The 15,654-nt window shown below is 33.6% G+C and overlaps 1 protein-coding gene across 29 annotated transcripts in view; it reads right to left on the bottom strand.

Moving 5' to 3' along the window:
* LOC145319224 (uncharacterized) overlaps positions 1 to 14,324 on the bottom strand; it is a 47,418-nt gene extending 33,094 nt beyond the window's left edge. For all 29 annotated transcript variants that reach the window (XR_013879762.1, XR_013879763.1, XR_013879754.1 and 26 more), the window contains exons 1-13: positions 13,430 to 14,324; positions 12,851 to 12,986; positions 11,551 to 11,709; positions 11,132 to 11,174; positions 9,050 to 9,224; positions 6,889 to 6,987; positions 6,092 to 6,224; positions 4,874 to 5,374; positions 3,643 to 3,703; positions 3,386 to 3,485; positions 2,205 to 2,331; positions 1,649 to 1,878; positions 358 to 1,340 (exon numbers count right to left, since the gene is read on the bottom strand). Coding sequence is in view for 1 of the 29 variants with exons in the window: in XM_080161199.1 (XP_080017325.1) it covers positions 358 to 1,340; positions 1,649 to 1,878; positions 2,205 to 2,331; positions 3,386 to 3,485; positions 3,643 to 3,703; positions 4,874 to 5,374; positions 6,092 to 6,224; positions 6,889 to 6,987; positions 9,050 to 9,224; positions 11,132 to 11,174; positions 11,551 to 11,656 (2,558 nt within the window). In the remaining 28 variants the exon portion in view is untranslated. The remainder of the gene's footprint in view (positions 1 to 357; positions 1,341 to 1,648; positions 1,879 to 2,204; positions 2,332 to 3,385; positions 3,486 to 3,642; positions 3,704 to 4,873; positions 5,375 to 6,091; positions 6,225 to 6,888; positions 6,988 to 9,049; positions 9,225 to 11,131; positions 11,175 to 11,550; positions 11,710 to 12,850; positions 12,987 to 13,429) is intronic.
* Between the last annotated feature and the right edge of the window lie 1,330 nt (positions 14,325 to 15,654).

The following is a 15,654-nucleotide window of genomic DNA, read 5'->3' as shown; positions in this document are numbered from 1 at the left end:
TGGTGGAAATAGGTTAAATAAATAAGATAATTCCCTAAGTCTTTTACCTGGGCTTTGAAAAATCTAGAGATAGTATGAGTAAAAATATTTATAATTTTAAGTACCTACCTATCTTTATCCATTTATTAAATGTTATTTTTTTTTCACTATATTCGGACATATACAACCCAAATGATGATTAACATTATCCCTCATGTAGAGGGAATAAATTGTGGAACGGTTTAGGCACTAGGAACTAGTTTTAAATACAGGTCAGTATAAAATTATAAATTATAGTTCGAAATCCCCTCTTAAAATCAAAATTCCTATTTATTTATCCATTATGGTATTGAAAAAATCCTATGCTAAATATTCTACCTTGCATTAGGTGTTCTTCTTGTGGACGACGGGGTTGACCTGCCACTACTTGGCTTCCTAGGACTTGGCGTGCGCCCAGCACTGCTGCTGTTCCCACTCTCCATATCCTTTTTACCCTTCATGGGACTGGCGGATGCGGCTCTTGTCACCCTCCCACTGCTACTGCCCCGACTACGCTCGGACGGCGCCTTCTTCTTGGCCGGCGGCGGAGGGGCAATGTCCGAAGAGTCAGAACCGTCGTCGTCCGAATCATCCAGGTTGTGTTTTTTCACCAGGTTTGAGGGGGCGGAAGATTCGTGCTTGCGCTTTCTTGAGTGTTTGTTTTTGTTGTTGTTGGTATACCGGTTTTTAGCGGGAGGCGGTGCAGACTCCACCGGCGATGATGCTTTCTTTTCTGCTGGTGTACTACGGCGGTTGTAGGATTTACTGCTAGCCTTAGTTTTTAACTGCTTCTGGCTGCTCGGTGAGGCAGATTTTTTTGAACGTTTTTCCACAACCGGCGGCGGCTCATCATCATCAGAACTTAACGGCGCCAACACCGGCGGAATATCGGTAATAATATCACTGATCGGGTCGGTAATCTCATTTTTAAGCGGTGACATTACACTATGTCGGCTGTTAGCACCGGGACCTGTCGGATTTCGCGGTGAGCCACAAAGAATTACGGAAGATAATCCAGGCATAAAACTGCTGCGCGGGCTTGTACCCAGCGTCCGTGGACTGGTCAGGTGACCAACCCCAGACAAAGTGCCGCCGCTACCGCCAGCATTTCCAATCAGCTGGTTGCGGGGACTCGGATTGGCCGCGAATGAGGATTGGCCGGGACTGGGCGTGGGTGCATAGGTGTTCCTTGGGCTCGGCTCCAAGGTGTTGTTGCTGTGCGTGCTTGAGGTGGTGGGGGGAGTGCGGTCATGCGCCTTGTTGATGAAGACAGCCAGGTTGTAATCACGGGTCCTGTGCTGATCATCATCACTCTCCTCCTCCTGAAAACAGAACACTCATAGAAAATCTGCAATACCAAAGATATTAGGTATAATATTACAAATACACAACTTAATGACAATGTCAGAAAAAAACCCAAGAAATCTATGTTAAAAATGTTGATTTCAGAAATATATTATAAAAATTATATTAAACAACTTTCAATTCCCCCCCCCCCCCTCAAAAAAAGTTTTAATTAAGGATTTTTTTCAATTTTCCAATATTATTATAACCTATTGAAACACTTTCTTTATAGCCGAGGAAAGACGGACAGACATAGTTAGTTATTGGAAAAGAAAAAAACACTTACCGATAAATTCGACTTTTCCATTGTAGCAGAGCCGCCAGAAAGAACCGAAGAGGAACCAAGCTTGCCAGTGGCCGCCAAACCGGGTGACCGGCCAGATCCAACTCCTGAGCCTGGCCGGCGGCTGACGTCTTCTTCCGATTCAGCCTCTTCCTGTCCGCTCTCCTCGGAGTCGCTGCTGCTTTCTGAGCTGCTGGAGTCTGACATCCGTGGCAGTAAGGCAGGTGTCTCACCTTCAAATTATTGTTAGGTAAAAACTTTGAAACATACCGAATGCAGAATCATGTTTTAAAAATATTAACTATTGGAAGTTTAGAAAATAAACTTTTGTAAAATAAGTATATGTGTAAATAAGACATTAAATTCCTTTGCCTAAAACCAGCGGGGTTGCCCAGTTCCTATAAAACCTAACCTACCAAAAGTAATAAACAAACAAACGAAACACTACCTATAACCCATTTATTTTTTTTAAAAAGGGGGGGGGGGGGAGAGGTTGTGCTTGACAAGAGACTTTAATTGAAGGTGTCAAATAATATATAAAATTGACTGTAGGTTCTACCTGGACCAGGCGGCGGTTTCAATCCAGGCAACGGTGAGGCGGCGTTGTCATTATCAGGCGAGTCTATTAGAGCTGGAGCTGAGTCTAAAGGAGGACTTCCCTTTACATCATCATTTACACCAGTTTCCTAGAATACAAAGAATTGTAAAGTTGCAAATTCACTTAAGCATATATTAATATATTGACATATTTTACCTAGTATTTTTTGTTAGCGTGGTGATCAATTTATGCTTTATAAATATAATGCTTTTGCAAAATTATAGTTTTTCTTTTCACTATGTTCTTCCTTACGTAATAGATAATATTGATCAAGTGATGTTATCTTTCAAAGATGTATTTATAATTTAAATGATCACAGGGGTGTATATTCTGCACAAGATTTATTTTTTTCCCAGGCTACAAATTTTTTTATTTTTCTTCCCCCTCTAGTTTTTTTCTCACCAAGTAAGGGGGAAAATGGAAAAATATTTAAAGAACTCCTACCACACACTTTTTTAGTTTTTTTTTTCACCAAGGAGGGGGGGGGGGGTAAGGAAAAAAATGTTTTCAGTTTTCTTAATTTTTACATTTTTTTCCCTCCAACCACTTATTTTTTATTCTCCTCCCCCCCCCCCCCTGAGCCGGGGATCCCATGTAGAATATACACATCTGAATGATCATTAAGATATTTGGACATGATATATTTGCTAAACTTTGCTTTTATTTGGTATTTTGTCACTCTTGTTAATAATACCTTTGAATTATTGTGTATTAATTTGAAATTAGAACATAAAGGAAATAAAAATATGCAAGTAGTACTAAATATTTGTTTTAAAAATATTAAATTAATATATAAGTCTATAAAAATCCTTGATTCCATTTCGCTTTTTAAGGGTAATTTGACATATGAAAGTAAATTACAGGTTATTTGTAAGTTATCAAAAATAAATTGATAATTAAAATGTGGTTGAACTATCAATTACCTAGAAAACATATTTTAACTTTTGAACAAACTATAATAGGATGACAGCATTAAAGAAATTTAATTTAGAGACAATGAATAAAAATTTGGTTCTAATTTAAATTCTTTTTTTTTTGTAGGTATATATTTCCTAGATTATGTCTTATATATTTATATTTAAAGTTATCCATTATGCCCGTCAAGAGAACGTACGGGCAGACGAGCCCTAATTTTTTCATACCTTATCACTGTCACTCTCCGAGAGCCTTGACAGGAGGGCAGGACCAGGTCCGGACCCTGACAGAGAATCACCAAACATCGAGTTAGACATTCCAAAGTACCTAAACAAATTATAGATAAATGAAACAAATTGTTTACGAGACTTAGTGCTTTCCCTCAAAATAACTGGCGGACGCAGAACCTTTTTACATATATTATTTATCACTAGAGCGATTAACAAGATCCTTTGCTGATGAATGATTATATGATAATAGCTACCTAGGTTGATGTTGTTGAGCGCCACGATCTTCTGTCTTCTCCACTTGTGGGGTCACAATTGCTAAAAAATATTGTTGGGTCTATGAAACCTAGGAACTTTTGCTAGATAATAACAACCTTTTTTTACAAGTATTTAAAACAATAAAAAATGTACTGCTTTAGAAAATTGACTAAGTACTTACTGTTTATTGTAAATTAGCAATTAATGACTTTTTATTGTAGCTCTACCTATGGATATAACTGCCATAATTAACTTTATATTACACACTGCAAATATTTACCAATGAACATTAATATTATGAAAGTCAATAAAAAAAATAGTTCATTTTTAAATTGTAATCGTAAAGCCTTATGTATTTTCATGTGTATTAGTAGTGTGTGTCCCATAAGAGGTTATAGACGCAGTCGCAAGTTCAAAGAAAAGGCAAAATTTGCTTGAATATAAATATTAATGAGAACTTTTCTAAATCTTCATCTATTAACAAAAATCGAACAAGTTTATGACGCATATTAATTAAACTAAGGGGGGGGGGGGGGTTAATGCAACCATCTCGTAATCAGTGAGCAAATGGCACTTAGAATTCGAATTTCCATCTGAAATTTTGCATGAGTAATCCTTGGTAGGTATATTTTCCCTCAATCGAACAAAAAGTTGGAAAAGTAACGGCTAACGGCTGGCGGCTCAGCTGTTTTGTCATTTTTTTGATATCTATATTGCAAATTAGTCACGAAACCTCTCTTAACATAATACTCTTTTCTACTCCAAAACGCTATCAAACGGTTCTACACGGTAGCTGTTGGTGCTAGAAGTTTTAAAAATGGTTATTGCTATCATTTAACATGAATTAAACCAAAAATATGTTTTAAAAAGTTGATTCCTACGTAATTGATGATGGATTTACCCTGAAAATAGGCTAAAAACGGCTGAGCCGCTAGCCGTTACTTTTCCAACTTTTTGTTCGATTTAGGGAAAATAGACCTACTAAGGATTACTCATGCAAAAGTTCAGATCGAAATTCGAATTCTAAGTGTCATTTGCTCACTGATTACGAGATGGTTGCATTAAACCCCCCCCCCCCCCTTAGGTACCTATGGTTTTGTTGCAAAAACAAAAATCTACCTGCGAACGTATTATCTTATATGTTTAGGATTGGATTTTATTTAAATCCACGCCGCACTCTTTTTGTCTTTAGAATACATTTCTCTTTCAATGTAAAAAATAAAAGTTTACCTCCCAAGGGAGTAGGAAGATCAGTCATAACGCCAAGAATATGATCCAAGGGATCGTCACTGCCGCGCATGGAGGACAGCGCCAGTTTTGGCGGCCTGTGCATACGATTTAGGCCGTTACTGCTCGGCGGTACCGATATACGGCCAGAACCGGGCGTGGGGGCAGAGGAAATTGGATTGGATGCAACCCCACCGTTGCCGAGATTACTGCCGATTAGAGAAGACTGTTGAGGTGGCGGGGGACGATATGTTGAGGCATTCATACCGCCATTCATCCGCGACGGCGGCGGGGCCATGGAAGGCGGAGCCATCGGAGTTGAAAGTCCACCCCCAGCAGCTGCGGCGGCAGAGTTCCATGGTGGTGGAGGCTGTTGGACGGCGGAAGGGCGGGGTTTGTTAGTGGGCCGAGGGTTCTCCATATTGGAGGGAAGACGGGTGGCGTTTTGAGGCGGACGGCCCATGGAGGGAAGCTTTCGTGGCGGCTTTTCCTCATCATCATCATCTGAAATTAAACAAATTTTGTTATTCAAATTATATCACTAAGGAGAACATCAATAATATAATCACAGCGTTCTAGAGAGAATAATTGAGGTGTCTAGTAAACCGGAGAAGACAAATCCCAGTTCTAGAGTAACTTCGCAATTAATAATCGTGGAGGGGGGGGGGGGGTCTATTCTAACAAAATAGTTTGACTTACTGATATTAATCGTTTAACATAAAGTATCTTTATTGGTTTAAGAAAATTTTCCTGACCTCTACCTACCTCTCCTAGATGCTACGGGCGAAACAACTAGTAAAGTGTAAATATATTGACTAAAATATTTTTTTGTGCTACTGTGTTTTTGTATTAATTTGAGTGAGTGGATTGCGGTGTATAATTAAAGCTTACATAATTTCAAATATATTTAGCAATACATTTTATTCGGTAGGTTACAAAACAATATTTTTTCATTTTCCTTGCAAAACAAAGGTTTTCTATATGCAGAATCTGTACGTAAATACTTTAATGAAAGTAAGGTCTATTGCAATTTGACTCAAATGAAATTCTAAGGCAACCCTAAGATTTTAATCTGATCAAGATGTATAAAAGTGGCTACTCTACAATGCTAAACTAGAGTTAGTAGCTCATATGTGAGATTCGCTTTTATGTATGTTTTCATTCTTTATATAAAATATTTTTTAACTTCTGAACATTGTGAAAGTTGTTATGAAATCTTACCGTTTTGTTGGACCGGGGCGGGTGTGGGTGGTTGATAATCCACCCCCACAAAGTTGCTGTAGTTGTGGTTGTTCTTAAAGTCCGTGAAGTTGCCCAACACCTTGTCAGCGTTAATACCCGGGGTGGCGGGTTCCTAAAAATATGTCCGGCTTATATTACAGACATAAATTATGTAATGTCTTAATATAGAACTTAAATCCCAACCTTGAATATAATTTTATATTTTTATTTCATATTCCAGTTTTATCTACAGCATTAAAGGATGGTTCTATTTTTATTTGTCTTAGTTTTATTTTCATTTTGTGTAATCCTAGATTTTTATATTAATTTGTTTAGAATAAAAGGAATTTCGACACGCAAAATGATTATGTACTTTGTGATTTAATTAAAGACACATAGCTTAAATTAAAGTCTAATTAAAACATTTCTTTACAATTATAGGGACATACTGCAGAATCAAATATATACCTATTCTTTTTCTTTATCTTAAAATATGGCTCCGGGCCCCGGAAGAGAGCTTACATTGGACTGTAAAATACTGGTTTCCAAAGTTTAAGAAAAGTGATATTATTTGCTTCTTCAAAAACTTTAGGTAGGTACGTTCGTTTTATTTCTATTGGTTATTTCCAAACTAATATTGTCTAACCTTTCAAACATAATTTTAATGTAAAGGAGGGGTAATCTTAATTATCGTCTTAGCTGATGTCAGAGTTGTTAAAAACAAAGGTTTTAGAATAAAAAGTTTGACCAAACCCGGGAACCCGCAAAAAACCAGGTTTTTTCAAACAGGATCTTACCGCAATTTTGACAGGAGCATCGAACAGATCCGAAGGAAATTCTTGCTTTTTTGCTGCCATTTGCTGCTGCTGCGCTATTGCTTTACGTTTACGTCTCTCCTAAAATAGCAAAATAATGAGTTAATAAAAAAAGCAAAGCCTCTCAACAAGATTTTTAACAATACGCAATGCATTTCCATGTGGGGTGTCACAACTCAACACCTCTATGAGGACTGTACACTTCTTTCATGAATAAACGCTTTGCTGAGCCAACAATACTGTCAAATAGTTTGCAAAAATAAACTTTTAACTTAAGCTATTAGGTAGGGTAAAGCGGGGCGAACTCTGTGTCGAGGCGAAGTCGGTTATTTTTTGACACACTTTCATTAAATGACATTTTACTCCATGTTCTAATCGACTAACAGAAAAAATCATAAAACTAAAGTTGTTTGTTATTAAATTGCCTACAAAAAAAAGTATTAACCCTTACAGATCGGGGGAGGGGGGTCATATTGACCCCCCCCCCCTCTATTTTTTCAATGTCATTTTTTTTGTAGGTAAGATAGAGAGTTGTGACTTCATGACTTTTTAAGTTTAGTAATTATACGTTGGCAAGAGTTGATTTTATTAGGATATCTGGTCTGTGTCGGTCGTGGTGTCCGGTCAAAGTCGGTTGGGTAGCACCAAAATTTAAAAAAAATTATAAATAAATTTTAATTTCTACATTATGACTTTGTATATAAGGCAGAAACCTAAAATTGTTTTGGTGAATGAGAAAAGTAGTGTTATGACCGTTTGACCGCACCCTGACCGACTTTATGACCGATTTTTGTCCGGCTTTTACTACAGACATATATCATGAATATCGTGGCTTCTATTACAGCTAGAGACCTATAATTTTTTTTGGTAAATCCTTGAGCAATAATTAACAGATAAAAATATTAATTGGCGCCGCCAACCGCCGTTTTACCGCCGTAACCGCCGAAAATAGCGGTTTCCGTTATTTGCCGTTTTTTAGCGATGATCAGAAAAAGTAATTTTTTTGTTATGAAAAATAAAAGTTCGTCCTAAAATTTGGTCATCCTAGCTGCAAAATTGGCTGCTCTACAGCTGTTTTAAAATTTAGCGGCTGGCCGCTAAAAAGCGGCCAAGGAGCGGCATGATCGCTATGACTAGAAAAAGTAATTTTCTCTAAAAATACACATGAACCACCAGAAAAAAATTTTACGTCTTTATCTGTAACAGAAGCCGAGATAGAGGGGGGGGGGTCAATATGACCCCCCCCCCCGATCTATTAAGGTGGGAATAGGAGCCCGATTTGTAAGAGTTAAATGAAATCTTTGTGAGATGAATTTTTAGGGTACTTATTGGGTCTCAAAGTCGGGCAAAAAATATTTATTTTTTTCGATTTTATTTGAAGGTCGGCGAAAGATTGGGTTGTACAAAAACTGGTAAGAGCTAAGGCTTAGACGTCTTCATGGGACTTAATAAGCATCTAATGGGCTATCCATTTCCGTTTAAAACTTTAAAAAAGCTTGTATAGTTTTTTTTTCACAAATTGACCTTTTCTGAAGAGGGGCGAACTCGGTTTTTATAATAACTTTTTCAATTTTATATAAAAAAAAGTGAAATTTCTTGCACTTTGAAAATTAATTTTTTTGGTAGAAAAAATTGACCGATCTTCATAAGATTTTTTGTGAATGCTTGTTATTACATTTAGCAACTTTAATCTTTAGGGCATGCTGTAATTAAATCAATATGTCATAGGTTTTTTGAAGCTTGAAAATCGACCACCGATTTTGCCAAACTTTTTTTTTTCAATTTGAATTTTTCAGGAAATTTTTTTAACAGAACTATTTTTTTTGGCCAAATCTATTCAAAATTGCCTAAATTTTAAGGATCATGCCTTAAAAGTCATAAAAAGTGATTTTTTTCTAGTAGGTAGTATTTTTAAGTTTAAAAAAAAAAGACTTTTGAAAAAAGTCAAATATCGCGTACTTCGAAAAAATTAATTTTTTTTTTGTAGGATAACGTCCTTTTAGGACCTGTTAGACTTTTCCGAAATCTTTCTAATGGTCTTGGTCCCATTTAAAAATAATAATTTTTTACCCTATTTTATTTTTTTTTTAAATACGAAAAAAAACCCGAGTTCACCCCGCCTTACCCTAATGTTTATTTGTACCTGTTCTTTTAATAATTCCTTTTGTTGGTGACTGAGGTGGGCCTGATGTGCGCCAGCGGACTGATGAGGGTAGCCACCTTGACCCACGGCACCAGGGTAGCCACGGTTGCCCAAATTTGCCCCACCACTGGGCATGTGCCCACCTGGCATTTGTACACCTCCACCAGCCCTGTAACTGAAAAGAAAAAATATTAATCATAATTTTCATTTACAGTACACATCTAGTCTAAAATTTCCTTAATCATTCACATGCCTAATGACTAGGTATCTATCTAGTTTTACTATGTCTCTCCGAATAAATATAAAATAAAATATATCTAGGAGAAAACTGTTTTAATTTTCTGCTATAACAAAGGCTACTTTAATTTCTTGTGAAAATTCTCGAAGAAGCCATTTTAAGTATTCAGAGAAGATAGGTACATTGAATGGCTATTATATTATTTTTATTTATTTTAATTACTGTGCTTCGCTACCTTGAATATTGTCATCCTTTGTATTCTACTTTAAACCCAGAATAAAACAATTTTCTAAACTTTGAACTAGTAATTTAAATTAATATGTCTGATTATTTGATGTCAATGCTTTAAAGTGTTGCCATATTCAATAGGTAGGTAGTTTTGTTCAAATATTAGAAATTATTTCTTATTTTTAGGATTAAAAAAAAATTTTTTTTTTAGTGTTTAAGATTCATATACCAATTTTTTTTGTTTTTGATTTATAAAAAATAAGAGAAAATAGGACATTTAATTATGGCAATAATAAAAAAGCAAAATGTTGTTAAAAGTTGTAAGATTTTAAGTATTGTGTGATAATTTTGTTTGCTTAAAGATTATATTTACAAAAACACATTAACTCTTAGATAGGTAATATATGTAGGTAATCTATTGACAATAATTTACACGAGTTTAGTAGATGTATTTCTAAACTCTAGACAATAACAATTATGTCCATATATGGCGCAGAAAAAGAAGATATTTGTAATGATAGAATGACATACGGTTATACCTAAGCTATAGTTCTATAAAAAAAAAACTGTCGAAAAGACCCTAGAACCTATGGAATAACATTCTTCAAAGATATTTTAAACATTATGAATACCTAGGTATACCTTTTATTATGACAAAAAATAACTTTTTTATAAAAATTATTGAAAAGAATAAGGAATTTTTAAAAAGACAAAGAAATGAGCGCAGTCTTTGTAGGTTACAAAGTACATGCATTATTTACAGAACTTTCCTTTATTTAGGCCTAAAATTGTTTTAAAAATACGCAAAAAATATGTTTTACAAAAAATGTTCCCGATGAATTACATAGAATAAAGTTTTTTTTTATTAAATACATTTATGAAATATATGCTACACTACAGAAAAAAAGGTTTTAACAAATATATGTAACACTTGTAAAGTTTAATTATAGCGCATAATATCATTAAGCACTTAAATTAAGAAAGCCATAAAGAATAAGGATAATTAAAATAGAAACATTGTACTATTCTGTATTTAAAGGAAAAGCTGTAAATTATAAAGATATATATCCAACGTTTAGTAACATAGCTACTATTTGGACTGTCAGTCAGTACATTCGTAACAATAAGGTGGAAATGTGATTTTCTCGGCTGCTATTGAAGATAGATAGCTGGAATCTTCAGTAAAGATTCCTATTACGTATGAGCATCTAATAAATACAAAGTTTTTTTTTTTGAGAAAAAAACTGAGGCGTTATCCTCTTTTTTTCAATTTTGAAAATTTGAGTAAACTAACACCCCCCCCCCCCCCCCCCGAGAACAGATATTTTGGTTTGGTTATAGGCTGGGTAGCCGGGCGCTGCGGCTAGGCAGGCAAGGGGGCCAAGCGCTGCGACCAGAGTTCATAGTTCTGTCGGGCGAAGGTGGGGGGTGGGGGAGGGGGAAAGGGTACTCAAATTTTCAAAATTGAAAAAAAAATTCTAAGAGGATATTACCAAAACTGAATATCTACTTTATAACTAACTTTGTCCGTTCTATGATTTTTTGTGTGCTCCGTTACTTTTAAAATAATTCTGTGGAATTTTACCTTACTCGTAAAAACAAAACAAATAACTTACCCTTGAGGTTGACCATAGCCATTCATCATAGTATCCATGCCTGATGGGTAGTTTTCAAACATTAATTCACGATATCAGCTAATAAAGCTATAGAAGAAATAGTTCATGAAAGTAATATTTTCATGATTCTTATGTGAGGGACGGAAGTCTTTTTTCAATGTAGATTTTAAATTATTTTCACAAATACAATAGGTAAATGTGTCTATTTTTGTTTACTGGTGTAAAATTGTTAAAATGTCATTAATACTTATAACTATTTGTCTTAAAAAATAACCTTATAGAGTAGACTGAAGCGCAGGGATATTTGAAGAGTCACTATCTTAATTGCTTAATTTTTAATACAAACTTTATGTGAAACTACCACTTTAGTTTATTACAAAATTTGTTTTTAAGAGGTATAAATGCTTGAAAATTTCCTGGCTGATGGGGGTTAAACATCATGGGGTTCATATTCCCCTGTCGGACACCCCCTCCCGCACCTGGGGGGAGGGTGTTATGTCCCACCCGATGATTTGAGTTATACATCAGGCTGGACAACTATATTTGTCTTCTACACGTAACAAAAGTGGATTTGCATTCTGAAAAAAATAATTTCTATTGAAATTTATGCCTTCGGAAGGTTTAAGATTACAAAAAACAAGGATGACAACATACATAAAAGCGAAGCACTGAAACGGTAGGACAAACGGACATTAACGCTTGTATAGTGTCAGCACTAAATAATCATAATATAAATGTATAAGAATCGGAGCAAAATTGTAAGTAAATTTGTTGAAAAACTGCTTGATACAGGATAATGTTTATGGACATACTTACATCTTTAGTACTTAGAGTTGCTTTGCTTATAACATTAAACTTTGTTGTTCCATAAATCAACATACCAAAAATCAGATCAATCGGATTATTAGATCACATAAAAAAATGTTGTTAAAAAAGCAAAAAAATCAACATGTTTAAAATGGACGTACGGACATTCTTGTTATGATTATAGAGTTGCTACGCTTTCTAAATCGTACCTAACTACTAAAGGAATCACCATGCAAAGTTTGAAATCGATAGGACAATTCTAACATGCCTAAATTAACAAAAAAAAACTATCCGTTTGTGACGGACGTACGGACGGACCGACCCTAAATATAGAAAAGCTTCGCTTTTAAAAACGGTGTTAGACAATTTTAGGAAATTAAGGGATACGTCAAAAAGGTAAAAAGTTAACTCTTAAACAAGAGTCACAAAAGTTTAAAGATACTCAGGAAAATCTAGTAAGAGAAACATTTGAAGTTAGGGTTAGTTAGCTAGGTATGTGTTTTTTATTAACTAGCTTGTTTTCAGTATCTTTTTAAAGTTTATCTCAAATGACTTTTGAAATTTGTATTGAGATCCCGTAAAGCACGTTGTTTTTTACATATAAAAAGAAACTAGAAAGCTAAAATTCATAAGCATTTTAGCCTTATATTTACAGGTAAAAAGAAGAAAATAAGTTGGTATTATTTAACACTAAAATATTATTTTTTGTTTTAAATCGTTTGATGTTAGGTATTGAATGCATAGGATTGTTTACATTTCGCTATACATTTTTATTTCAGTATAAGTATTAAGAGACAAATAAAATTTTGAAGTAGGTGATAATCTTTATATTTTTTTCTTCAACGAACAAGGTTACATACATTAATTAGCAAGCCATTTTTTTAAATCTGTGATAAAGAAAATTAATACTACCTTCCACATAAGTGTAGAACCAAAACACGTAGATTCTACCCCTCTCTCTCTCTCTCTCTATCTATCTGACAGGATCACTACATCACATATCACCAAACTCCATGTAGCCCTTCCCAATCATTTTTAACTTTTAACACTGAACAAATTGATTGTCTTTTGTTAACGTTTAAATGAAACAAAGATGTATTTGGTTCTGAGAGAGGGTGCACTCGGGGTTCTCAAGTGATAAGACGGTGGACGAAAAATTGATGTACATCACCAATTATGATAAACAAAGTTGCCCGTATGTATATTAAAATCATCGGTTGAAAAGTTATTATCAACCTATCAATAAAAATACCCCATGTTTTTTTGCCATCGAAAGAGATCTAGCTATAGAAAGCTTTGAGTAAAAAAGATCCGATTAGACTAAAACAGTAATAAATAGCATAAAAGTTCCATTTAAATTACAAATACATAATCAAATATGAGTGCTATTTCTGCGGTTTACAAGTTATAATAATAAAAACCCTTAGAAATACTTTACTTTAAAATAAATTGCAATTAAATAATATAAATTAAAATTATAAAAGACAATACCTTGAATTTTGAGAAATATAACACAATTATAATTCATATTCTTTTAAAATCACATTTTTGTTTCTCACATTTTTTAATGTTTATTTTATCACAATGTCTTTTCTCTTCTTTTAACTTTTATTCTATGTTTTTTTAAATTCTGAACCTAAATAAAAAAGTTTTTAACTTGATTTCAATTCTTTTAAGAATATAGCAGTGGCGTGCACAGCAAATCACCAGATAAAATGGTGCAAAGAGTGAAAGTTATTTCTTCCTAATTATTTATGGAATTAGGTATCATCCCCCCTCCTCAGAATTCCACTGAACCTTTAAGGTATTTTAGCGTCAAAGAGATTACATTTTACAACATAGTTCTATTTTTGATGACGATTCCCGATAATTTGTATAGCATAGACACTCTAGAAGTATACCTTGTACGTCCATTTCAGTGGCGCAGCCAATAGTTTATTTATAAGATCTAATTAATACATCTTCAGATTTTGATCAGATTAAAGAAAGAGATTTAAAACTTTGCATCATCGAAATAAAAAAAGAAAAGCTATTCTATATATTTTTGTCATTGACTAGTTTGCGGCCTTTAAAACTTATAATTCCCATCATCCTTGTTATTATTAAAAATAAGCATCATATTCATGTTATTGAGATCGAAAAGGTCAAATTAAAATTTCTGTCATATTAACTAATTAGCGTGTTTGTTTAATGATATTATTAAAGCTATTATGATAAATGTAACGTTATTTAAATCTTTTGAAAATAACTAATATTTGTGACAAAATTAATTAATATTAATTAAATCACAAATAATTTATATAATAATTAGATAACAAAAATCACTCGCTGATGTTTTTTTTCAGCTTGTTGAGTTGGATTTATTTTGGTAAGGCAGGTAGATCTCCATCTTATAACAGGGTTACCAAACTTTAATTTATTTATCTTACAAAAAACAATTAAACGATTTTAAAATTAAATTATATTAAATTGGTAATTCTTTTTCTGTTAGTTAATTTCAGGAATAAAAGCCCATAATTAATATTTTTATGATTCTTTTTAACTTTTATTTTTCTGCAATTTTTGATATAAATTTTATTGAAGTAGTTAAATTAAAGATTTGATTACTTTCATATTTTGTTACATTTTATTTAATATGATTTGAAATGAAAGATTGAAAAAATATTTTTTTATTTCACTTCAAACATTTTTGACACTAATAAATTTTAAAGATTAGATTTGAACTCGGCAACTTGGTTTTCATCTTTCCATGGATTCTACAGATCTATATTTTGAATATATTACTCCGCTTTCTCTAATAACTTTTATTATACCCTAAAAATCGTTTCTGATACCTATAAAGGGACACAATACAAATAAATAGTGCAAATAAAGTAGTTAATAACATAAAAATCTATTTTTTATGTAAGTTGACTTAAAAATGAATATTTTTAATTGAGACTAGTCACAGTACTTTCACTGAATTTAGGGGAAGAGGCGTGGGAGATGGGAGAGAGTTAATATAATTCATCACGCAACCTCTTAATAATATGAAAGGGAAGATTTGTATTATTTTCCATGAATTACATAAACAATGTCTGTTTGTTCTTTTCCGTGCGTATCCAGTTATGCGGTACAGTTAATCAATCTACGTCATAAATCACAATATAATAATAATTTAAAAACGTATTTTAAGTTCAATTTACAATACAACAATTTTAATACATTTTTTTATTCCATTAAATTAAATTAATTTGGACTTTTATGCAGCATACTTTAAAAAATCTTTTTTGATCCAGCACACGTATAAGTACTGTTGTTCCAATCCTAGGTTTTAGGGGAGGATGGGGGAGGTCAACAAAATAGTCTAAAACCACCCCAAACGTTTAGAAAACTTCCCTGAAAACTATAACAATTCAGACCAGTATCTTCCAATATCTGAAGATTTAGACAAAAAATTTTATATAATAGGATGTGTAATGTATTCTTGGCAGTGAGTCCAGATAAACAAACAAACTTACCTCCAACCTCCCATTAATGTTAGGATCAGCACTACGCCCAGCTAACATTTTCATTAAAATTCATTTAATTTTCATCTTTTTCGCTTACATCTATTCGTTTAAAAACATCATGCCAGAAAAATGAAAATTAGGGATATTTCAGAATCAACTCCCTTCTAAAATGGCACCGATTTTGATGATTATAGAAATGAATTTTAAATGACAATCATTTTTGTG

Source organism: Acartia tonsa, chromosome 5, assembly GCF_053477335.1.
Source record: "Acartia tonsa isolate MP-2025a chromosome 5, ASM5347733v1, whole genome shotgun sequence".
NCBI lineage: Eukaryota > Metazoa > Arthropoda > Copepoda > Calanoida > Acartiidae > Acartia > Acartia tonsa.
This window is presented reverse-complemented; position numbering and strand designations above follow the sequence as displayed.